Genomic DNA, 24,773 nt, shown 5'->3' on the forward strand with positions numbered 1-24,773 from the left:
AGACTCCAGGGGTACTGAGGGTGCAGGTACAGTGTCGCCTATAAAGTGAAAAGAAGCATATGTAAGATAATTAACTCCAGGGCTTGGGAATGTTACAAGGTTTCTTTTGAATACTCCACTCTCGCTTCTTTCCAAAAATCTTGTACTAATTTATTCTGTTATCCATTAAATGTTAGCATATGCCCTTTGCTTCACACTGGACACTAGTTATTAGCTGCAAACAATGATTCATTGTCTCAGCTGCTTTGGTTACAGCTATGATTGAACCTTTAACAGCCAGTGATTTTCTAATTCCAAGTGAGAGGCTCATCTGACTATTTTCATGGTCAATACGATGGCATTTGAGGAAGTATTTAAGTTCTCCTACAATCTCTGCTTGTCTAGTCACCCCATTTCAAATGAAAGCATTCCACTTAGACTAGTCAAAGGTGCTTGGTTTCCTGTGTGTCACTTTATCTGATGGCAACACTAGCTGATATTGGAGGAGGAACAGGAGAACAGGTTGTGGTTGGAGATTTGCATGTGCTCCTTTTCTCTTCTGTTCACTCACTCCTGTGCTTCCTGTACCCCAGGCTGTGGACAGCATCATGTCTAGGAAGTCAACCTAACTTACCATCCCCCACTTGACATGTTTTACATTCTTCTGAGTTTTGCTTGCCTTTGCCTTACTAAAATCCACCTAGTTAAGTCTGCTATTCCCTCTACTGACTACCACAAGGCAGAGAAGGCAAAAATAAAAATAACTTTTTTTATTTGCAATAAAGACTATGTGCTAATCAGAAAGCGTCTTTCTTCACTGTCTGTGCTTTATTGCAAGGGGGTAAATATAGTTTCTATAAGGGGCAGGTCTGATGGGGACCCTTTAGGGCAAAAGCACAGACAGCAGAGGCAGATCAAACATGGGCATGAGCTTAGCCCTCCCCTAAGCACTTTCCAAATTGTTACGTCTATCAACTTATTTGCCCCTCACACCATCCCCACAGAGTAAGTTCTCACCTTGTTCAAGAAGAAAATGAGACACCGAATTCAACAACTGTGGAGTGGTATTGATCATGTTCGTTACACTCTGTCTCCCCTATCTTTTTAATTTGTTTTGTTTTTTTTTTGAGAAATACAAATAGTAAATTAGTGGCAGAGCTGAGACTTGCCCCCAGGTAGTCTTGCCACAGTGTCTGTGGGCTGGACTATATATTATTGATTAATATTTCTATATTTGGACCCTGCCATTGGTAATTATTCTCAATGGATAATGGGCAATTTCTCAAAGCTTCAGTGTTTTTATCTATAAAATAAAAGCAAGCATGCTTGCTTGCAATTATTGTGTATCAATGTTCAAAACTCGGCTAACATTTTAAAATGAAAGAGTTCTGGACAGCCTAATGTTGCAGAAAGAACATGAAAGCAGTACATGTTGTGTGTTCATAAGAACCTGGAAGTGATCGATATTCAATAAAAATTATCTGTCACTGTCACTATCATCAATATAAGGGCAATTCTTCATGTGTTTTAAGGAACCAAGATACACAGAGGACTGGCATTTCAAAGTTATACACATGAAATATGAAAAGTGACCTAAACTTTATTCTCAAACAGAAAGAAAAAGAGTACAGAAAATAGATCACTCTGAATATTATAAAATATAGCTAGATAGTAAATTAATATGCACCAAAATAAAAATGGTATGTTGATTTGTCTATGATTCATATTTGTGACTGTAGAAAAAAGTACTCTTTAAAAACAAGTACAAAAATTCTCCTATTTGGATTACCCACACAATTATTCTATGTAACGTAGCGAAACATCTACTAAAATTACCACAGTGTATTTTTATTCTGGATATTTTTATCTTTTGTTTTAAAAATAAATTATCAAACCAGGCTTAGAGACACATGCCTTCAACTATGGTACTGGAGATGTTCAGACAGGAGATTGTTATGAGTTCAAGGCCAGCCTGAGCTACACAACAAAATCCTGTCTCTAAATAAATAAAATTTAAATTATAATAAAAATAGAATTTATAAAAATTACATTGATGGGATCCGTGCACACCACAGAAGCTCCACAATTTTCCCACATCCCAACATCATGGACTGATAAACTCGGAAAAGCTCATAAAAAGTCATCAAAGCTAGCCCAGACATATGATCTCAAATTTACAGTTTCATATTTCTTCTAATCTTAGATGAGAGTTAAACTAATTTTTTGCATTGACGCAAAGCACGTTATAGTTGTTATCAAGTAAAGAAATTTGTCTGAGCTGAAAACTTTCTGCTATTAGTGAAGTAAATGTAAAGTCCAAACAGGATCAGTCATTCATTTACAAATAGTAGGAATTCATTCATCACCACTTCCCTTGCTGAAGAACATGACTTTCAAAAATCACATCTTCTTGGTGGCTTTGAGACTCAGGAGAGCAGCTGTTTCAAAGTTGTGTAGGAGATTTGAGGCAGAAGCATGACCGGATCGTAGGTCCTTCCTTACGCCAGCTGTGTCCTGTCCATATAACCATAACCCTCAACTTTCTGCTTCATCTGGCTTTAGCAAGTCAGACTAGCACTGCTGCTAATGGCCAGCGAGAACAGGAACAGCTTCACAGAAGGGTTAAGTGGCTTGGTCGCTCTGCTTAATGCAATGAGTTTTCATCTACACAGTCTCAGAGAAAACCCTTCCCCTTCCACTGAAGAGGGTTATTTATAAGGTGGGAATATGACAGAGTGTTAGCCCCACATGTTCTCTGCCTCTCTGAGGACGACCACCCCACCCCCACAGGATCAACTGCGGGAGCAGTACTAGAAGCAGCTTCGGGTCACAAGTTTTGACAATGTGGAGGCCATCATTTAATTAATCCCTGTGAATACAGTTTGGTCTCCTAAGGAAGAAACTTCTGTCCTACCTCTTAAGATGCCCAGCATCCTTCTAGTGTCTAGAGAGAGAGAGTCCACAAATTGCTATGAAGGAAAAAAAGTTAGGATATTGCAGAAACTGATACTGGCGGTCAACATTTTTAGGGATCACCGACAGAGAAGGAACAAAATCAACTCCATTTGTTAAGCATCCTGTTCTAGGCACAGGAACAAGGCCCCTCTCAGGCATCATCTCTTTCATGGGCATCCTACAAAGCTAAGAGACAAAAGTCATTGTCCATTATCTACATCTCTACTGTAAGTTATGCTAAAAGACCAAGGGAGGTAAAGTCAAAACAACTTGAACTTGAATTATACCTCCACCACTTCCATCCTCCAGTAAGTAACCCAGGTATCTATCAAAATTCTGGATGACATTTGCATATTATGGATACAGTAATTAAATAAATGAGCTAATAGGCACATATAACATGAGAATATCTGATAATCCTAGGGCTGAGCCCAAATAAGCAGATATCAAAGACTACATGCCATATTTTTGCTTATCTTAAAATTTTTAAATGGGTAAAACTAGGAATTTATGCTTTGGTGATAAATATATAAAAACAAAAAGAAAAAGAATTTTGTCATAGTGTCCTATTAGTAGTGTTGAGTTGTAGAGACAATAAAGAGGTAGATGTTGAAGTGACTAAGTCTACTACTTCTTAACCTCATTTGTGAATTTCTTGGCATTTCAATTTAATATTCCAACATTTTTTACTGTGTCCTGGATTTAATTGATAAATAGCAATTGTATGTGTGCTTATGGAATGAAATGTGGTATTTGGGTATGCATATACAGATGCTTCTTCAATTACTGTTCAATTCTATCTCAAGAAATCAATAATAAATTGGAAGAATCATATCAAAATGTACTTAACACACTTAATCTACTGAGCATCATGACTTAGCCTAGAATACCTCATATACTATCAGAACACTTATATTATCCCATGATTGGGCAAGCTTTCTAACAAGAACACTATTTTATAAACAGATGCATAAAACCTTACATGAACAAACAGGCATTTTGTAGACATGATAGAATGTGAAAACACAAAACACAGTCTCCAGATACACTGGCAAGACTCAGCACTATAGAAAATTGGCTGTTTACCTTCATGCATCCATGTTCACCGGGGATATCAGTCTGTAGTTTTTGTTGTTGTTGTTGTTGTTGTTGTTGTTGTTGTTGTTTTCATGGGGATTAGAGTAATACTGAAATGAGTCCAGGAGTGAACCTTCTTTCTTTTTTCCTTTCTTCCTTCCTTCCTTCCTTCCTTTCTTTCTTTCTTTCTTTTCTTTCTTCCTTTCTCTCTTTCCTTCTTTCTTTCAGATTTTACAAAGATTTATTGTAGTTCTTCTTTGAAAGCCTGATCAAATTCTGTTGCAAACCCTTCTTCAGAAGGCTTTTTATTACTCAGATTTTGCCAGAACAACATAATTCCTTACTACATTCTAAATCTTGTCCTTATGCCCACAGATAAGTGTAGCTACACCCCTCATCAAAGAAACCTCTCTTCACAGTAAATGGAGACCATCGAAGAAAACTACTGGACATGATGCAGAGATCAACAAACAGTGGGGATCCCAGGCCCAACAGATACATACACATCACAGGTCCTGAATTTGTGAACACGAAATACTGCAGAAGAGGGAGTGGAAAGATTTCAAGAACCAGAATACCAGGAAATCTGCTGTGTAACAGTCTTTCCTAGAAATGGCGTTATAAATAAGACCAGAACAATGGCAATATTAGTGGAGATGTAGAAGGAGGAAAATTTTTCGTGGGGTCCTACCCTAGACAAAGAACTACAGGAAACTAATGACTGCTGGGAGAAGAAGGATTAGCCTCTCCCAGGCATGAACCACCTTATTGTTGTCCAGTGCAGAGTGGTCAGCCCTGAAATTACATATACACAAACAGCCAAAATGGACTCAGTAGGTTGAATATATTTGTATTTGTATTTATGTTTATATTTACATGTATTTGTGCATATATATACATACATGCCCATATTTTCACCTGAGAGTTGATATTTTTTTCAAAGAAAAAGAGGCTATTAACTTTGGAGTAAATGGACCCATTGGTCAGTATATGAACTAGTCTGTAGCAAGAGGTAGGTTCTACTCATGCTTTTTCTGAAGGTATTCAAAGAACATTTCCAGGTTTAGGGCTACTTTTGAATTCAGATCAAGTGATACCAGAGGAGGAAACATTAGAAATTCCCAATTATGATATATCTCTCCAGTCTGCCCACTATCGTTTTCCTTTCAGACTCCTCAAATAACTTATTGATGTATCTGTCAAGGAGGGATGGATTCTGTTTATTCAAATTTGGCTGGAACTAGAACTCTTTGGGATGGAATATATTTTGAAGTTGAGCTAACAGGATTTGACAATAGACTAGCTATTAAAAACAAAAGACAGAAAAGTCATAGGTGACTCCAAAAATTTAAACCCAGCAAAAATGAAAGTGAATACAAGACCAAGTGGCAAATCCATCCTGGAAAGGGCTGGGAATGAAGCTGCATTCCCTTAAATAACGTAGGACCTGAGTGGGCAACTTCTGTGTCTCGTTCATATTTTTACAGCAGAAAACGTTATGTTGTAAGCAGTGAGGAAGAAATACAATGAGTTTCATTGGAGTGAGGAGCAAGAATATAAACAAAGTAAGAGGAATGACAGACTAGAGGTGTCATCCCCGCCACTATAGCTGCCCAGGTGCATAAGCTCTAGGAATAGAGAAGTACTTTGAGTGGGAAAAGAACAGAACATGCAACAGAAAGTGTTTTCATTGTGGTTCAATTTAGTCTTGGGACTGAAATTACTGGATTCTAATGAGCAACCTGTTTGACTAAATTAAGTACTCAGCTCTCAGATGAAAATGAGTGTTTATGGTAAAGCAGAGCATTTTCACAAAACTGGTTTTATGAACAGTGAAATCCATGTCCCTCACAAAACCAATATATCCACAATATGATGCCCTTAAAAGTAAATAAATATGTTCAATGCACAGCCTTAATTAATGCCATAAAATATATTTTTCCTACAGTAAGCACTTGCTTCTAGTCTTAGAGAAGAAAATATTTAAGTACTGGACATAAACAAGCTGACAGAAATTATTCCTCAGGTGTGTAAGGCTCCAGTGGCTTTTGAGTCTTTCACATAAAGACATAATTCTGTGTAAACCTTAAATCAGAAGAAAAGCTTCCAAATAAAGCAAGCACCATGGATATCATTTATCCTGATCTATGTTATGATGGAAAATGCTGCAACTATGAGAAACTTAGATAGTCCCTGAGAAATCAGGTGATCAGAACAATGGGAAAGCCCCTTTGCACTGGCATTTGTTGGAATGCAACATTGCTTTACTCTGCTGTGGCTGGGAATAGATAATGAAGAGAATCTGATGCTCCCATTTTAAACTACCTCAAAAAAACTAGCTGAATTTGTTTGCATAAACACACACACACACACACACACACACACACACACACACACACACATATATACTAAAATCCACATGAAACCATAAAAGACCCTAGAAGAAAGCTATAACAAACCTGAAAAAAGAACTACACTTGAAAAATTATAATCCCAGATCTTAAGATATAATATGCAGCCATAGTAATAAAAACAATATGATTCTGGCCCAAAAACAGATGTGTAGATAGATGGAACAAAACTGAAGCTCCAAACATGAGTATAGATAATTTCAACCATTTAATATTTGACAAAGATGCTGTGGTAGTTTAAATGTAATTGGCCCCAAAAAGCTCATAGGGAATGGCACTTATTAGGAGGCGTGGCTTTGTTGGAGTAGGTGTGGCCTTGTTGGAGAAAGTATGTCACTGTGGGGTGGGCTTTGAAGTCTCATATGCCCAAGCTATGCCCAGTGCTTCAGCCCAGTACCTGTTGCCGTCTGATCAAGATATAGACAGCACCATGTTTGCCTGCATGCCTTCATGTCCCACCATGATAATGGACTGAAACTCTGGAACAATAAGCTAGCCAACCCAATTAAATGTTTTCCTTATAAGAGTTATCATGGTCGTGGTGTCTCTTCACAGTAATAGAAACCTTAACTAAGACATAATTTGGTACCAGGGGCTTGGGTATTGCTGTGATAGACTGGACCATGTGTTTGTTTGTTTGTTTGTTTGTTTGTTTGTTTTTGGTGGGGTTTTTTGGAGTAATATGGACTTTGGTACTTTGGGTTAGGAAAGCAGTGATTGCTTTAAGCACTGCTTAATGGGGCACCCTAATAGGAGCATGGAAGACAGTGGTGCTGAGTGTGATTTGATGAACTGTGGGGGTCTACCTCAAGAGGTTTCAGAGGAGAAGAATTTTAATATGTTGCCTAGAGATAGTTCTTGTGATATTTTGATGAATGTGGCTGCTTTCGGCCCTTATCTAAAGAGTCTGGCTGGGCTAAAGTGAAGAGCTTTGGATTAATTCCATTGACAGAGGAAATCTCAAAACAGCCTAGTATAGTCTCTGTCGTGTGATTATTAATGGTAATGCTAATGAAGATTTATAATGAAAAGGAGCAAGAAAATGTAAAATTTAAGGTGAAAATGAATGGTGTTAAGTATTGTGTTTAAGGAGATAAACTAATTAAGAAATGGAATAAAGGGAGTAGTGACCTCAGGGCAAATCTCACCCACCTAAATTTCCAACTTGTGAAAAGGAACTAAAGAAAAGCTTAGAGCAAGGTGTGGTGGTGAACACCTTGAGTCCCAGCACTGGGAAGGCAGAGGCTGGCAGATCTCTGAGTTTGAGGCCAGCCTAGTCTACAGAGGAAGTTTCAGGACAGCCAAGCTTAGGTGGTTAAAGACAGAAAACTGGTGAAGTATGTAACTGAACAAGGGAGCCATGTCCCAGGCCCAGCAAGCAGAAGCACTTGGTAGCTTTGCCTATGTGGTTCTGGCTTTAGAGTTCAGGATAGAAGAAACAGGTTATGGAATTTGCTTCCGTGCCCAAGGAAAACTGCTGAGATCAGGCATGTGTCAGGGGTGTCCCTGAATGGAGGCCTAGAGAGGCCATTGGGTGAAGCTGTGAAGTTGAAGCCTGGATTGCCTTGGAGTCCCTAGAGTCATGGGATACCTGCCGAGGAAAGCTGCTAACAGAGAATGGAACCAGCCCAAGAGAAAGAAGTGTGTTGCAGTCAACGAAGCTGAACAAAGTTTCCCACCTTCCAGATTGGTGGTAGGATTTTGTCTAACTTGAGCTTGCTCAGATCTTCTGCATGCTGTCGCACTGCAGTGAGCTCATATGTGCAAATTCTCAGATGCCATACCTTGCTTGCATATGCCTTCATTGATTTTGGCAATAAATGGCATTCCTTATAAGTGAAAAGTAATAGAAAATATAAATTAAATTTCACCAAGTAAAATAAAACCCAACCACAGAGTCAAGAACTACTACTACTTTGACCATGTACTTGTAAACAGGTATTGTAAACATGCACAAACATGTAAACATGCCTGGGTACATAGATAATAAGGTACATACTTTTGCATCACTGAGAAATGTGTTGTTTCAAACCCGCTTTTTCACTATGCTAAAGAAAACTTTCTAGGACAGCAAATTAAGGTAAGTATCACGTATAAAGAAGATGATTGAAGTTACTGTACCACAGAACATAAAATTACAAATGAATGCATATTACTGTCACTACATATGAAACAGTAAAATGTGGAATTAATGAAACCAGGAAAAGTATCTAATACCACTGCACAAGATAGATTGTTGCATCTAATTAGGTTTTTTTCCTTTGTGACTGTGTTATTATCCTCGTCAATAAAACATAAAAAAATAAAAATTAAATTAAAATGAAATCTTTTCTGTTAAAAGTTGGAAACATGTTTGGCATTACTTAGATGCCTCTCTATTGAATTCTAAAATCTGCTTTTACTGCTGGTTTATGTGATCTAAACATTAAAAAAAATAAAATAAATAAAATAAAATAAACCCTTTCTCAGGCCATAGTTATCAACTAAATTCAGTCTTGCAGCAGCAAACATGGGAATCCTGATGAGAGAACTCCAAAGACCCAGGTCAGAAAGAGACACTCAGAGGGCAAAGGTTCCTTAAGGTGGCAAGTGACCAGAACTAATATTTTGGCAAGTGCATTACAGAGATTAGATGATATCATTGGTGATGGGACTGGACTTTGTATGTGGACACATGTGCAGGCTGGAGACATGGCTTGGCAGTTAAGAACATATACTACTCTTTCAGAAGACCTGAGTTCTCTTCCCAGCACCCATTTTGGATACTAGAAACCACTGTAACTCCAGCTCCAGAAGACCTGGCACCTTCTGCCTTCCACAGACACCTGCACACACATGCACTTATCCATACACACAAAGGTACACAAAGACACATAATTTAAAAATCTAGTTTGTGCCGGGTGTTGGTGGTGCACGCCTTTAATCCCAGCACTCGGGAGGCAGAGCCAGGCGGATCTCTGTGAGTTCAAGGCCAGCTTGGAATACAGAGTGAGTTCCAGGAAAGACACAAAGCTACACAGAGAAACCCTGACTCGAAAAAAAAAAATCTAGTTTGTAAAATTATCACATGTATATTAGAGATTGACAAGTTGTTAATAAAAGGAAACTTAACAGAAGGAAAGTGAACAAAATAAAGCACCTAGAAGGAAATGAACAAGTGATGAGATGCTATAGTTTTAGACAAAGTCAGACTTGGAGGCAAGAAAGATCTCTGCATAGACTCAGCTCAGTTTTAGTTAAGTAATTCTGCTTCTGTTCATAACTGTTTTGAAGAGAAAAGCATGCCAATTTCTTGTGGGAACAATGTGTTACCCTGTTTATGATCAGAGCAATGTCTTACACCAGATTAATAGTCATCATTTGTATGTGGTGAGGGCACATCTGTATGCAATCTGTAGGAATGTACTTCACTAGTTCACATATCATTTACTATATGTAATCATGTCTATGTTGATTTTATTACAAACAAGCTTTGTGTATTTTCATAATTTGAGCTGTCATTGCAAAGCTCGTTTGGTGTATTGTCAATATCCCAAGCTATAGATTCTTCTGTTACTACTATAGAGAGAAAGCATGCAGGATGAGCCATCAGTGACTAAAATGATGCGTGGCGCAGCATCGAGAGTGGAGGAGCAGCTTACTAGTCCTCAACAAAGCCACTCTGCTCATCACAGACATCCCAGGCTGTGGGAGATCCCTCTTAAACACAGGGAAGGAAGACAAAGGCTGCTCCCCCGTACTCTTCAGCTTAGGGTAAACGGTTAAGAAGAAACTCAGCTGTTGTATAATCATTTGTCTGATAATCGTGAGTGTGGATGTATGCATACATTCAAACATTCATGCAGTTTGGGGGTTTTTAAATTTAACATAATTTCTTTATTGATTCTTTGGGAATTTCACATCATGTACCCTAATTCCACTTACCTCCCAGTACCCCCATATCCTCCCCTCACCCCTGCAGCACCCCCAAAGAAAACTTTTTTAAAAATCAAAACAAAACAAATAGACACCCCCCCCCAAAAAAAGTCCTCTTCCCTCCTCCATCTTTCCCGCCTCTCCAACACCTCCTCATTGGTCCTGGTAGCATTGGGAGCCATGGTATGTCACACAATATACCCTTCTGTCCAATCAGCTTTACTTGCAAATGTTCATTGCAATGAGCCATTGGTCTGGTTCAAGACCTCTGGTTTCTGGCACACCATCATCACTGGATCCCCATCAGAAGTCCTCTGGGATATCCCGTGGCTGCTCCAAGTCATGGAGATTCTTTGGGTATTGTCCCACAGGACCAGTCCTTTCACGAGTTCCAGCAGGTCCTAGATGGGGTAGGTGTTAGGGTGGGCCAACTCCAAGGCCAGCTGTGGGCCTGGGTGGTAGCTGAACTGGTCAGTCCAGGCCACTGTGGCCACCCGACTCAAACGAGGATGGTAGAGCCAGCTCCCCTACACTATGTCATCAGGGTCGGTTTTCCCTTTCCTGTGGAGAGAAGTGGAGCCATCACCCCTGACGGTCAGGGCCAGCTCTCTTGCCTCAGTGTCCAGTGAGAGGCAGGGTCAGTTTTTCCAGGGCCAGCAAAGTATGGGGCTGGCTCAATATGGCCCTCTGATTTCATCACACATGGTTCCTACGGTCCCCTGAGGTGACACAGGCCACAGACATCATCACAGACCACAGCTGCAGCTGGACCATGGACCCAAACATGGCCCTTGGCAGCAGCTTGACCCCTAGATGACATCCTAGCTCCATATAGAAACACAGGCCACTCAAATCAGGATGTCTCTGGCAGTGACATGGCCACTGGATATCAACAAGGCCACAGGTTGTGGCCCCAACCCCAGACTTCCATGTGACCTTTGGTGGCAACACAGACGTTGAACTTCAACACAGACCCCAGCTGCAATAGGACTATGGACCCAGACATGGTCCTTGGCAGTAGCCAGATCTGAATCTCACTGAGGTCCCAGGTGGCAGAGCAGGCCACTCAGATCAGCACGGCCCCAGCAGCATCGTGGCCCTCAGACACTAACATGGCCCCAGACCTCAAGTGTCCTCATGGCTTTCATTGGTAACAGGAACCTTAGACATCAACCCAGATCCTGGCTGCAATAGGGCCACAGACCCAGACATGGCCCCCAGCTGCAGCCCTGGCCCAGAGTCACCATGGCACCAGGTAGTAGTATATGCCACTCAGATCTGTATGGCCCCAGCTGCAGCATGGCCCTTGGACACCAACACAGACTCAAGTAATTGACCTGATCTCCAGCATCCACATGAACCTCAGTGGCAATAGGAGCCATGGTCATCAACTCAGACCCTGGCTGCTACTGGGCCACAGACCCAGACATGATCCTTGACAGCAGCCCAGACCCAGATGACAACATGGAATCACAGGCCACACAGAGTTGTATGGCCCTAGCTGAAGCATGGTCCCCAGACTACCAACAGGGCCACAGGTTGGGGTGCAGAACCCTGGCCTCCACATGGGCCCTAGTGGAGACAACTTCAACACAAACCCTAGCTGTGGTAGGACCACACCCAGACATGGTCCTTGGCAATAGCTGGGGTCTGGATGTCACCATGGCCCCAGATGGTGACAAAGGCCACCCAGATCGGCATGACCTGAGCAGCAACACAGCCTTAGGACACCAACACTGCCCCAGGTGGCAGCACAGACCCCAGCAATCAGCAAGGCACTTGATGGCAACAGGAATCATGGACATCAACACAGACCTTGGCTTCAGTAGAGCCATGAACCCAGACATGACCCCCAGCTGCAGCCCTGGTCAGGACATCACCATGGCACTGGCTAGCAGTATATGCCACTTAAATCTGTATAGTCCCAGATGCAGCATGGCCTTTGGGCACCAGCATTGTCTCAGGTGGCTGATCAGACCCGGGGCAACCACATGGCCTTCAGTTGCAACAGGAGACACAGACGTAGACTCAGACCCTGGCTGCTAAAGGGCCATGGCAGCCCTCAGCAGCAGCCCTGACCTGAATGACACCATGGCCCTGGGTGGCAACATAGGCCATCCAGACCAATGTGACTCCAGTGATGGCACAGCCCTTGGATACCAACAAGGCCACAGGTTGCAGTCCAGACCCCAGATTTCCATGTGGCCTTTGGTGGCAACATGGGCCATGGATGTTAACACAGACCCTGGCTGCTGTAGGGCCCCGGACCTAGGCATGGCGCTCAGCAGCAGCTCAGGCTTGGACAATACCATGGCCCCGGGTGGCAAGCTGACCTCCAGCATCAACCTACTCCTCACCGTGGCCTTCACGTCTTCCATTCTGCCTCTTTCCACATCACATGAACCATTCTGCTCCTCTTTCTCTTCTATTTCTCCACCACGTATTTGCTCATCATAATGGGACCCATCTATCCTGGATGTCTCCTATCAGCCCGGACCCTGAGGGTCCAAGCTAGCCTGTGGGTAGCTAGCACCTGCCTACATTCGTGCAGTTTTATCCTGAAATTTTTGACAATTACTCAGGTCCCATACAAAGTATGAATTCATATAGCTATGAATTATTTCCCCCACTGTAACTTGTATCCTGCATTGAAAATTCCTCATTTTCTCCAGAGATTCTTCATGGCATTTTTCACCTCTGCATTTCTCAGGGTATAAATCAGGGGGTTGAACATGGGTGTCAAAATACAATAAAACACAGCTACAATTTTGTCTACGGACAGAGTGGAGGATGGCCTCATGTAAATAAATATACAGGGCACAAAGAACAGAGCCACAACAGTGAAGTGGGCCCCACAGGTAGACAGCGCTTTCCGTCTCCCCTCTGCACTGTGGGACCTCAAGGAGCGCAGGATGACCACATAGGAGGCAGCCAGCATGAGGAAGTTTAGCAGGCAGATCACACCACTGTTGGCCACCACCAGCAGGCCAATGACATAGGTGTTGGTGCAGGCCAGCTCCAGTAGAGGGTATAAGTCACACACAAAGTGATCGATTACATTGGGTCCACAGAAGGGCAACTGAAGGACCAGAAAGAGCTGAACTGATGAATGCAGGAAGCCACCCAGCCAAGCCACTGCCACCAGCACAACACAGAGGTGCCTGGTCATGGTGGTGGTATAGTACAGGGGCTTGCAGATGGCTACATAGCGGTCATAGGCCATCGCTGTGAGCAGAATGATCTCAGTTCCTCCCAATAAATGAGCCACAAAGAACTGGGCCAAGCAGCCCTCAAAAGAGATGGCTCTCCCCTCATACAGGGAGTCAGCAATGAGTTTGGGTGTCATACAAGAGGAGTAACAAGTATCAATGAAGGACAAATGTGAGAGGAAATAATACATGGGGGATCCCAGGTTGGGGCTGAAGATGATAGTGATAATGATAAGTAGGTTGCCGCTGACAGAGACCAGGTAGACAAACAGAAAAAGCACAAATAACATCCTCTGTACCTGGGAGTTCTGGGAGAGTCCCAGCATGAAAAATTCTGTGATGTTGCGTAGATTATCCATGAAGTCTCAGCTGCATCCAGAGACTTATCCTGGGAAGGAAGTTCAGTTGCTGTTTCTGAAACATTTCAAGAAATTGGGGGCTGGAGGAAAACAGTTTGTATGGAGTATAATTAATCTAAATCCCTAAATAAAGACCCTTTAGTAATGTAAATCATGTTGTTTCCAGCTAGTTATTTTAAGTAAATGTAAAGTAAAATAAATACCTCTAAAAGTACTGCAATTTTTTTACTTTGGGGCATGTAAGAAAAAGTTCTGTTTTTATCGTGTATGTGTGTGTGTGTGTGTGTGTGTGTGTGTGTGTTTGTGTGTGTGTGATTCATGCATTCATATAAGGGTGTTTACCTGTCTGTGTAGTTGGGCGTGCATGTATGCATAGAGGCCAGAGGTTGACATCAGATAACTTTCTCAATCACTGCCCATCTTATATGTTGAGGCAAAGTCTCTCTCACTTGAACCCAAAGCTTGCAGATTCAGCAAATCTAGCTAGACAGCTTGCCCCAGGGATACTGGAGTCTCTGCCTCCTGCATTCTGGGATTGCAGCTGGTCTGCAACATCCACCAGCTTTAACTAAAATTATGGGAATCTAAATTCTGGTCCTCACACTCACACAGGAAGCACTTTTCCTGCTGGGTCATCGCCCTGGCCCTCAATCCTTTTTATTTTAATGGAGTTTTAGTTGGTTGGTTGGTTGGTTTTGGTTTTTTGGTTTGGGTTTTTTTTGTTTTGTTTTGTTTTGTTTTCTCGAGACAGGGTTTCTCTGTGTAGCTCTGGCTGTCCTAGAACTCGCTCTGTAGACCAGGCTGGCCTCAAACTCAGAAATCCACCTGCCTGTATTCAGAGTGCTGGGATTAAAGGTATGTGCCACCACCACCTGGCTGTTGTTTTTATTTTTTAGTATTATTTAAATATTATTATTAATTTTTTTAGACAATTAAAAAAAGAATTGATTTTTTTCTCGGAGTAAGAACAACTGTAATTCATAATAGAAATAAGATAAAATTCTCTCAAACAATGTGTGTCTCTGTGATAAAGCTATGCAAACGAAAATTGTTTACATAATAGAAGTATCAAGACTATGCTTACTATTGTTTCTAATCCCTATCCTAGGAGCAGTGGACAGGAGGATTAGAAACTCAAGGCCAGACTAGTCAATTTGAGACCTTGTTTCAAAAGCAAACTAGCAAATAACTAACCAAAATTACAACAGTTTTTTCCATCTGTACTGAACAGATTTCTATTCATCCAGTGTCTCTATGGGTGGTGCTAACCTTTGCAAAGTAGGGCAGGGGCAGCTGAGAGTTAGGAACTTGATATGAAGGAGAATACTGACCTGGGGCACGTGACTCAGGGGTAGATTGTGTGTTTAGCATTCATGAAGCCTGGGGTTCACACTCCAACACCAAAAAGGGATAAATATGAAATGATTGCCTTTGAGTTGCTTCAAGCTGCCTGAAAGAAACTATATTTAGAGTATAAAAAGATAAATTTTGTAAAAGAAATAGGTATAAAATGTTCTGATACATACCATTGAGTTGAAAGTCAATGTAGGTCTTTTTATAACCAAGTGCTTTTTCTTTTGAAACAAAACAAATTTCTTCTTAGAATGATTTAAAATGACAAAGGAGGATAGGACACTGGAGTTTGGCCTGAGTTCAGTGTTACTTGGGTTGTAAGACATTTTATACTTAAAAACAAAACAAAACAAACAAACAAAAACCCTGAACAAAATTGTAATAACTCCACTGAAAGAAAAATACAGCTATAAGTGGAGTATTTGAAAACATATCTTGGAAAAATAATCCTATTGACAGGTTTCTGAAATAATTCATATCTTACAAAACAGTTGGCCTCCATTCTTGCTCTTTTTCCCTAAAAGTCGGTAGAGTGGGTGGTATTATCACTCATTCACACAGGAAGGTATCTCTAGTCACTCACTAAGATGTTACTCTGTGACCTTGACAAGAGAAAGGAAACCTGTGGTCTATATGATTCTAGAATGAACACACATGTCTTCTGCCTCCAAATCCATTCTACCCTTGTGTGTTAATCCTTTAATATATGTCATTAACATAGTATAAATCCTGTGTCTCAAAAGCAAGAGATAAAACTTTATATGTATTAAAGATGTTCATGAAATCCTTGTTCATTGTGTCTGTGGAGACTGTTCTGTTATCTCATTTCTCAGTGTTAGAATAATGGTAAATTTTAATTTTGATATAACAGAGAAATCAATATTTATGCCAAGAGTGGGATTCTTTTGCTATTTAGACAGTTGAATACTTTATAAAGTTAACAATTTTATGCTGTATACTAAACAATAATATTGTATTCACAGAAATGTATTTGAAATTTTAATACTAAAAAATTTTCCCAGTGAGGAAGAGATGATGTTTTCCTACAGGTTTTGTAATGGTATCCTGCCATACAATGCTGTAACTATACTTCATGATAGACTATTATATATCTTATGAAGATCTGGATGAAAAGAGTTTGAAGGTTCAAAACACGAAGAAAAGTTTAAAGAGAATAAAACGGTAGTGATCTTTGTGTAATCAGTGCATGCTGTACACTTCTGTTGAAATATCACACTATGTTATGCTCATATGAACAATCATTACATAGTAAGCAAAATTTGAATAGGGTGGGGAAAAACACATAATATACCACAAGAATATCTTATGCAATATGTTATAAAAACAGTCAGCTTAAAATAAATAAATTGATTTAAATATATACTTTCATTAAAAATAACTAGTTTTGGACAGTTTTTTTACTTTCTTTTGTAGAGTGAAACCTCTAACTTACAACTCCCCTTCCCAATTCAAATGGACACTTCCTCAATTTGAACTCATTTAACCCCTTCTCTATTCACTGAGTTTCATGTGCCATCTACCAAAAGCATAGAACCCATCCTTACCTATCTCATACTTCCAAACTTGGTCACCACATCTTATCAAATTTTGTTCCTGTTAGAAGAGCTTGAAGATACCGCTCAGTGGGCAAGAGGACTTACTGTTCAAGCATGAGGCAGGAACATCCACAGAGAAGAAGGAAGCTTGCTCTCTCTGCCTGCTTGCTCTTGCTCTCACTAGCAAGTCCATTCCTTCACTGGAATTTTAGAGCCTCCTTCTTCAGCATTCCAGCATATACTGGAAACCAGCTGAGACATCCAGCCTTGTGGACTGAATGACTACTGGATTCTTGGACCTTCCATTGCTAGGCAGTCATTGTTGGACTAGCTAGACCACAGTCTGTAAGCCATTCTAATATCATATATATGGGGATACTAGAGTTGGAGATAGATAGATAGATAGATAGATAGATAGATAGATAGATAGATAGATAGATAGATAGATAGATAGATAGATGAGAGACAGAGAGAGAGAGATTCATTCTATAAGTTCCCTCCAGAGCAGTGGCTGTCAACCTTCCTAATGCTGCAACCCTTTAATACAGTTCCTCATGTTGTGGTGACCCCCAATCATAAAATTATTTTTGTTGCTACTTCATAATTGTGATTTTGCTACTGTTATGAATCATAATGTAAATGTCTGATATACAGGATATCTGATACACAACCCCCAATGGGGTCATGACCCACAGGTTGAGAACCACCACTCTAGAGAACACTGATTAGTAGAATGGTAATCTTACATAACCCTTTTGATTCTTAAAGGTTAAAAACTTGACCTAGAATAACTAAGTAGCCAGCCCAAGTCACAAACACTGCACTCATGCCTTCTGACTCCCCAGTTTGAACTCCCACTAACATCACAGAACCCAGGTTACTAACCCCACAAGAGGAACAGAAAGCAAAGGAAGGTTTGAGCCCTGGTTTTTGCAATGATACACATCAACTGAGCCTTTCAGGGAAAAGGGAAAAAGGCAATGGCAGAGACTGAATAACTACCCACAATTCTTAGACAGAATTTAGGAAACTATTGAAAGAAGTGGGAAATTTTACTTTACTTGACAATTTAAAAAATTACTATTTCCTAACACATTTCATTCACCTTTTCTTTTACATGTAACTTTTACATGTTCATTTATCACTTTTACTTTGTAAACATACTATACACTTAATATTTATCCCAATTAATGTCATAATATGTAATGTTTAATAATACTATAAAGGCCTTTGAGGAATTTCCAATTTAGATAGTTAATGCCAAAATATAAATTACCTATTTCTCTCACCCTGGCCAATAATAGATATCAAGATATCTGTATTTCATCATTCCTTTTTTAATTCACATACCATTATTAATATGGCTATTTGTGCGCGTATGCACGTGTGTGTGTGTGTGTGTGTGTGTGTGTGTGTGTGTGTGTGTGCGCGCGCGCGCAGGCACATGCTCCAGAGAAGACAATCAGTGTACTGTTCTGTCACTTTCCACCATATTCCCTTAAAACCGAGTCTCGCCGGGCAGTGGTGGCGCACGCCTTTAATCCCAGCACTCGGGAGGCAGAGGCAGGCGGATCTCTGTGCGTTCGAGGCCAGCCTGGTCAACAGTGCAAGCTCCAGGAAAGGCGCAAAGCTACGCAGAGAAACCCTGTCTCGAAAACAAAACAAGACAAAAAAAAAAAAAAAAAGAGTCTCCACTGATCCTGGAACCAGGCTGGCACCTGGCAATCCTTCTGTCTCTGCCTCTTCCTCCCCTCCCCCACTCTGGGGTCACAGGTGTTCACACAGCCATGCCCAGCTGTTTACCATGAGTGTTGAGCATTCACGCTTAGGCTCAGGTCTCCAGCAAGTACTTCTGCCCTCTCAGCCACTCCCCAGCCTTTAATTCACATTGGTTTAACCACTATTTACACTGAACAGCAGCTTACATTTTTCTATGTAATGTCTTCTCTCTCTGGAAAATCGCTAATGCTATGGAAATTAGTCTATGCTCAGTGTTGCCCAAGCTCAGCCTCTCAGATGACAGTCTTGAAGTTTCTTACCAAACATCTGTGGGAACTGGTAAAGAAAAAAAAACATAGTTTTTCACCATTTGCATATTTATGTTTTTATATTTGAAATAGGCAGTCAATACCTTCATAAGCATTTCATTATAGTGGAATTATAAGAAATAAGTACACAGATTTGGAGCCTAGCATCCCTGCATGATCCCACTACATATCCATGAGGTAGAAGCAGCAAATCTCACATTTATATCACAAATATCTTCTTGAAGTAGGAATCATAATTATCATAATGGAGAAAAATCACTTGGAGGGATGATTAAAAGTTAGAAAACACATCAGCTTGTGTGTGATGGGGGGTATATGTGTGCTTTCATGTGAGTTTGTGCATATGTGTACATGTGCATGCGGAAGCTGGAGATCCTCATTAGGTGTCTTAGTTTTTGAGGCAGGGTCTCCCACTGAACCAGAAGCTCACCAATTTGGCTGGAATGGCTGGCCAATGAGCTCCAGGGACCCACCTGTCTCTGCCCCACCCAACACTGGGGTTACAGGCATGTGCCACCACACTCGACTTTTTATGTAACTTCTGGAGATTCAGGCCTCATGCCTGCATGGCAAGTACTTTCCTGACTGAATCAGCTCCTTGGCCAGATCAGTCTCTCTTTTTTGAGAAAATTTTATCTGCATATAATTCATCTATCTGAATGCGTCAGAATTTTACTGTGCATCATATTATTTCATCATTGTAATGAGACTGAAAGAGCAAGTCTACCCCTGCCCTGCATGGACAGTAACAATCCACAAATGGTAGTAAAACAGGATTTCATCTGAAGGGAGGAAGCTTTTCTGATACATAGTGTGTGAGCTTTCCATACCAAGCAACACTCTAGTTCTCTACAGATGCCCATCACCTGCTCTACATTTATCTTAGTGCAGACACCGCCTCACAGAGTTGGCCTACATCCCGCATATCAAGGATCCGGAGCCATAAAACTGCTCCCAACTTAGGATACCAAGAGTGACTAGTGGGTTCCCAGGTTGTTCACACTTGGATCTGAATCACAGGCTTCTACAAGCTACTCTTTAGGATTGTTGATTTAATTGCTCTCTTTACTTACATAATTTACTGGGTTTTTTATAATGCATGCAGCCAAACACAGAACTGGATAGGGTGAGATCTATGATTTGTCAGTAATGCCTCTCCCCACCACACATTATTCTCTTTGTGTGACTCCTCCTCTCCTCTCTTGTCTGTCAGTTTGCAAAGTTTTCAGAAACCAATTATAAATGGTCAATCGTAGATGTATGAGGGAGGTCTTCTCAGTTCAAGTGAGGTTCTCTTGAAACACTGACCAAGAGTTACAGCTTTTCAGGGGTATAATACATCTGTGTGGAGCCCTAGATATCCCAAATGATTACAAGCTTTGGAAGGACAGGCAAAGTTGTAAAAAATAAAGTGGAAGTTTTATGGACTTAGAGCATGTGTTGTATTTAGATCATGTCAGTCTCCATGCTAAGCTCTTTCCATGCGTTATTGCAGTCAACTCCACAGCTTCTTCATTTGCATGAGGAGGTTGCCAACACTTGCCCCGAGAGTTTTGAAGGGTCAAATAAGAAAATATATGAACACACTGTGGCCACCAAAACCCTTCCAAACAACTTTAAGTTGTCATTTGTTATTAACTAATCTGTCTCTTTTCTCAATTCAAACCTTCATATCAAGTATAAAAGACAATTTCAGTAACTTCAGTAAAAATTCAGAGAGAAAAGCAAACTCAGAGCCATTTTAAAAAAAAGTCAAAGAGGGGAGCAGGGGAGTCGGGTCAGCCAGTAAAGTGCTTGCAACACAAGCATGAGGACCTGAGTTCAGCCTTCTGATAAACCGCACACATCTGTAACACTGGGGGAGAAAAGGGTGGATCCCTGGAGCTCACTGATCCATCCATCTTGCAGTCCAGGTTCAGTGGAAGAACCTGATTCAACAAAAAGGAATCTTCCTTTCATAGGCACATGTAGTCCGTATGTGTGCATACACACACACACACACACACACACACACACACATACACACACACACACACATATATATCACACACAAAATTTTCAAATAGATTATTTTGTTGCGTTATAAGAACAATTGTAAAATAGAACTTAGCAAAAAGTTATCAACAATGGAGAAAAACTTACTTGTGTGACCAAGTTGAAAAGTGAAAGATTGAACTAAGGTATAATTTTATCCTCTTGCTGAAGGTTGGAAAGTTTCTGCAGTTCCAGTTGTAATTTTGGGTACTGACTATAAGAGCAGTTCCCAGCATGCTTCGTGTTGCAACCATCACAGCCTTATCTTACCGACTACCCTACACCCTAGCCCCTGCTTTCCTGGCTCTCTGGAGCCAGAAGTAAGAAGAGAATTGGAGAAATAGATGGCTGTTCTTCCTCCCTAAAGATCCCAGTGCTGACACCCAATGTTTGACTTCTTGAATTAAGTCACTAAATAAATGACCAATCAGAATAGGAACAACGTCTCTTTATTTCCCTCCCTGTTCTGAAAACCACAGTAATTTGAAGATGTCTTCCCTGGGTGTCTGAAATGAAGACTCTGCTCTTAAAAAAAAAACTCTTCCACCTCCCAGGCTGGAAGAAGTTGGCACTAAACCAGTAATTTAAATACCATAGTCCTCTGAGGCCCTATCTTGGCCATAGCCCAGGTGTGATAATACAGAAAAGTGGACAAAGTCTGGAAGAACCTGTGACCCCAGATTTCCTAGCTTTGCAGTCACAATTAACCATTCAAATAAAATGTTCAATACCCAGGCTTAGATGCCTATGGGTTCATTCTCACCCATATCTCTATTCCCAGCTTTTTTCTTTGGGCAAATAATTCAACTTGTATCTTTGTGTCATGAAGCAAACCCTGAGCAGATACCTAATTTTCTGGTGCCTTCACTTTGAGCTGACAAAACAATAAGAAATGAATATTTGTGTTTGGGCTATTTCAAACTAGTATTCTTATTGTAGCATCTCAGGTAAACTAAGAATGTACATTGTACATACACCTGAAGCTTCCAAAAGACATCATGGTGGTACACATGTTGGCAAGGGTGTATAGCAACAGAATCTCTTAAACCATTGTTAGTTGTAGGGCTCAATCACTTTTAAAAGCAATTAAGCAATTAAGCATACCCTTCAACAACAACAATTCCACACCCAACTGCATATGCCAGAGAAATCTTTCCACACATAAGAGAAGGTTTACATAAGCACCTATATATTGTTGTAAGCCTATATGTGTCTTGTTGAACCAAGACACACTTACAAGAAAATGGTAAAACAATTATAATATATTCACTCAACAAGTTATTTTATAATAGTAAATGGTAAAATATATATATATGGCTCTTGGAAATATGTTAAGTGAAAATTGCAAGTCATAAGATTGTGTGTGTATGAAACTATTTTATAAAATCAGGGACAAGAAAAACCAATGTGTTCATGAGTTACATATGTATTTAGGCTATTTTATTTTTTTAATATTTTGTTGCATTTGTGTGTGTGTGTGTGTGTGTGTGTGTATAAAATTAAAGAAAAAGAAACCATAAGTTTAAAAGAGAGTAGGGTATGGTGCTACACGGGATTGTTTGAAGGGAGAAAATAGAAGGGGAAATCATTTTTTAAAAGCAGGGCTTAGGTACTATTATGTAGGAGTTTAATTACTTTTTCCCCAACCATCTACCAACCTGTCCTTGACATTGGACCCACAACAACTCTACTCCAGGTACTGATGTACTCTCAAGAAGAACATTTTTCCATTTTTCACAATTATTGATTTATATACCTAGAAGAAACTCAGCCTTTGAGTCAAGGATTCATATTCTCTCTGTGGGTCTCTGTGTCTCTGTCTCTCTCTCTCTGTCTCTCTCTCTGTCTCTCTCTCTGTCTCTCTCTCTGTCTCTCTCTCTCTCTCTCTCTCTCTCTCTCTCTCTCTCTCTCTCTCTCTCTCTCTCTCTCTCTCACACACACACACACACACACACACCCCAAAAAAAAAAAAACACATTTTATCACTACAATAGTCAAGGTCAATAGCCAAGGTGAGGGGAAGCATTTGACATGATTCTGGGCACTTAGGAACCACTGGCTAGTTTTTGTTAAATTTAATACAATTTACTTACTATATTCATTTATTCACAGTTACTTAGAGCCTATGATATTTGTTTATTCTTTCATATAGTCATTCATTTACCATAGCTTTGTTATTTTCTCAGGGTTTTGAATTCTGTTTGTATTATATTACACACAACTTCCATGGTGAACACCAGAACAGAAACTCTCAGTGCCAAGATAAGAAAATATAGTATTTCCCGACATCTATTAGTTGTTACCATTGTTTTCATCTTCCATGACTAGTATTTATTCATTCACTCATTGAATCAGTAGATATTAATGGAACACTAACAAAGTGCCAAGCAATGTTCTAGATACTTGGGAAACATCAGAGAACAAAACTATGAATACTGCCTCTTCATGTCCCTCTTCTTTATCTCCTTCCTCAATCTTCCCAGACTGACCTAGGGTTCTGAAGAAGTTCCCTTACTCCAGACTTGCCAATCTGCCTCAAGGCCACTGGGGCACTAAAATATCGCTCTCACTCCATTCTAGGTGTCTTTACTCTTTTTCTATTGTCATAAAGATGAGGAAATGGAAATTTCAATAAGGCCATTATCAGACAAGGTAGAGACCAAGCGGGAACTGAGGTACTCCCAACTTCCCATTTTCTAGTTTCCCTGTTTTGTCTACATTTTCTATTTTTCTTCCCAAGTCATCTTCCTCCCTACAAGTCTCCTCATGGCATTTTTCACCTCAGTGTTTCTGAAAGAGTAAATAATGGGGTTCAAGAGAGGTGTGACAACTGTATAAAACACAGCCACGATCTTGTCCACAGGGAGGGTGATGCAGGGTCTCATGTAGACAAATGAACAGGGTATGAAAAACAGACCCACCACAGTAAGGTGAGAGGCACAGGTAGAGAGTGCCCTACGCCGTCCTTCTGCTGTGTGGCTCCTCAGGGAATGCAGGATGACCACATAAGAAGCCAGCAGCACTGCAAAGCTGATCACTGAGATGGAGCCACCGTTGATGATGACTAGCAGGCTAATGAGGAAGGTGTCTGAGCAAGCCAACTTCAGCACTGGGTGGACATCGCAGAAGTAGTGGTCAATGACGTTGGGACCACAAAAGGGCAGCTGGAAAATAAGGAAGGCTTGTCCAGCAGAATGCAGTAAGCCCCCACTCCACGCTGCCCCCACCAGGAGGCCACACACTCTTCGATTCATGACGGTGACATAGTGCAAGGGCTTGCAGATGGCCACATAGCGGTCATAGGCCATCACCGTCAGAAGAAAGATTTCAGTGCCACCAAAGAAATGGAGGAAAAATATCTGTGTGATGCAGCCCTGGAGGGAAATGACTTTCCTCTTGAGCAAAGAGTCAAAGATGAGCTTGGGGGCTGTGACAGAACAGTAGCAGAGCTCTACCAATGACAAGTAGCTGAGGAAGAAATACATAGGGGAAGAGAGCCCTTTGCTGGCCATGACAGTCACCACAATGAGGCCATTGCCCAGCACAATGGCTGTGTACATCAGGAGAAACATCACAAAAATGACCTTCTGTACATGCTGGCTCTGGGAGAATCCCAAGAAAATTATTTCTGTCACGTTGCTTGTAGCTGCCATGTTTTAAAGAGCAGATTCTGAGAGTCTAGAATCACAGAAAATGGAATCAGAACTCCATCAGAAATGAGAGGCGTCCTCTTTGGACTTTGTGGTCTGGTATCATTCCTTCCCCTCTCTCTCTCTCTCTCTCTCTCTCTCTCTCTCTCTCTCTCTCTCTGTCTCTCTGTCTCTCTCTCTCTGTCTCTCTGTCTCTCTCTCTCTGTCTCTCTGTCTCTCTCTTTCTC

General features: G+C 40.8%; 2 protein-coding genes across 2 annotated transcripts; both read right to left on the reverse strand.

Moving 5' to 3' along the window:
• Window positions 1-12,996: 12,996 nt before the first annotated feature.
• LOC131908365 (olfactory receptor 4C3D) lies at window positions 12,997-13,905 on the reverse strand. The gene has a single exon (XM_059259423.1). It carries the CDS (start codon window positions 13,903-13,905, stop codon window positions 12,997-12,999), a length of 909 nt encoding a protein of 302 aa, XP_059115406.1.
• A 9,714-nt stretch (window positions 13,906-23,619) lies between these two features.
• LOC131908367 (olfactory receptor 4X1-like) lies at window positions 23,620-24,549 on the reverse strand. Its single transcript, XM_059259424.1, has one exon. The coding sequence runs from the start codon at window positions 24,547-24,549 to the stop codon at window positions 23,620-23,622; it is 930 nt and encodes a 309-aa protein (XP_059115407.1).
• Window positions 24,550-24,773: the final 224 nt, after the last annotated feature.

Source organism: Peromyscus eremicus, chromosome 4 (genome assembly GCF_949786415.1).
Source record: "Peromyscus eremicus chromosome 4, PerEre_H2_v1, whole genome shotgun sequence".
NCBI lineage: Eukaryota > Metazoa > Chordata > Mammalia > Rodentia > Cricetidae > Peromyscus > Peromyscus eremicus.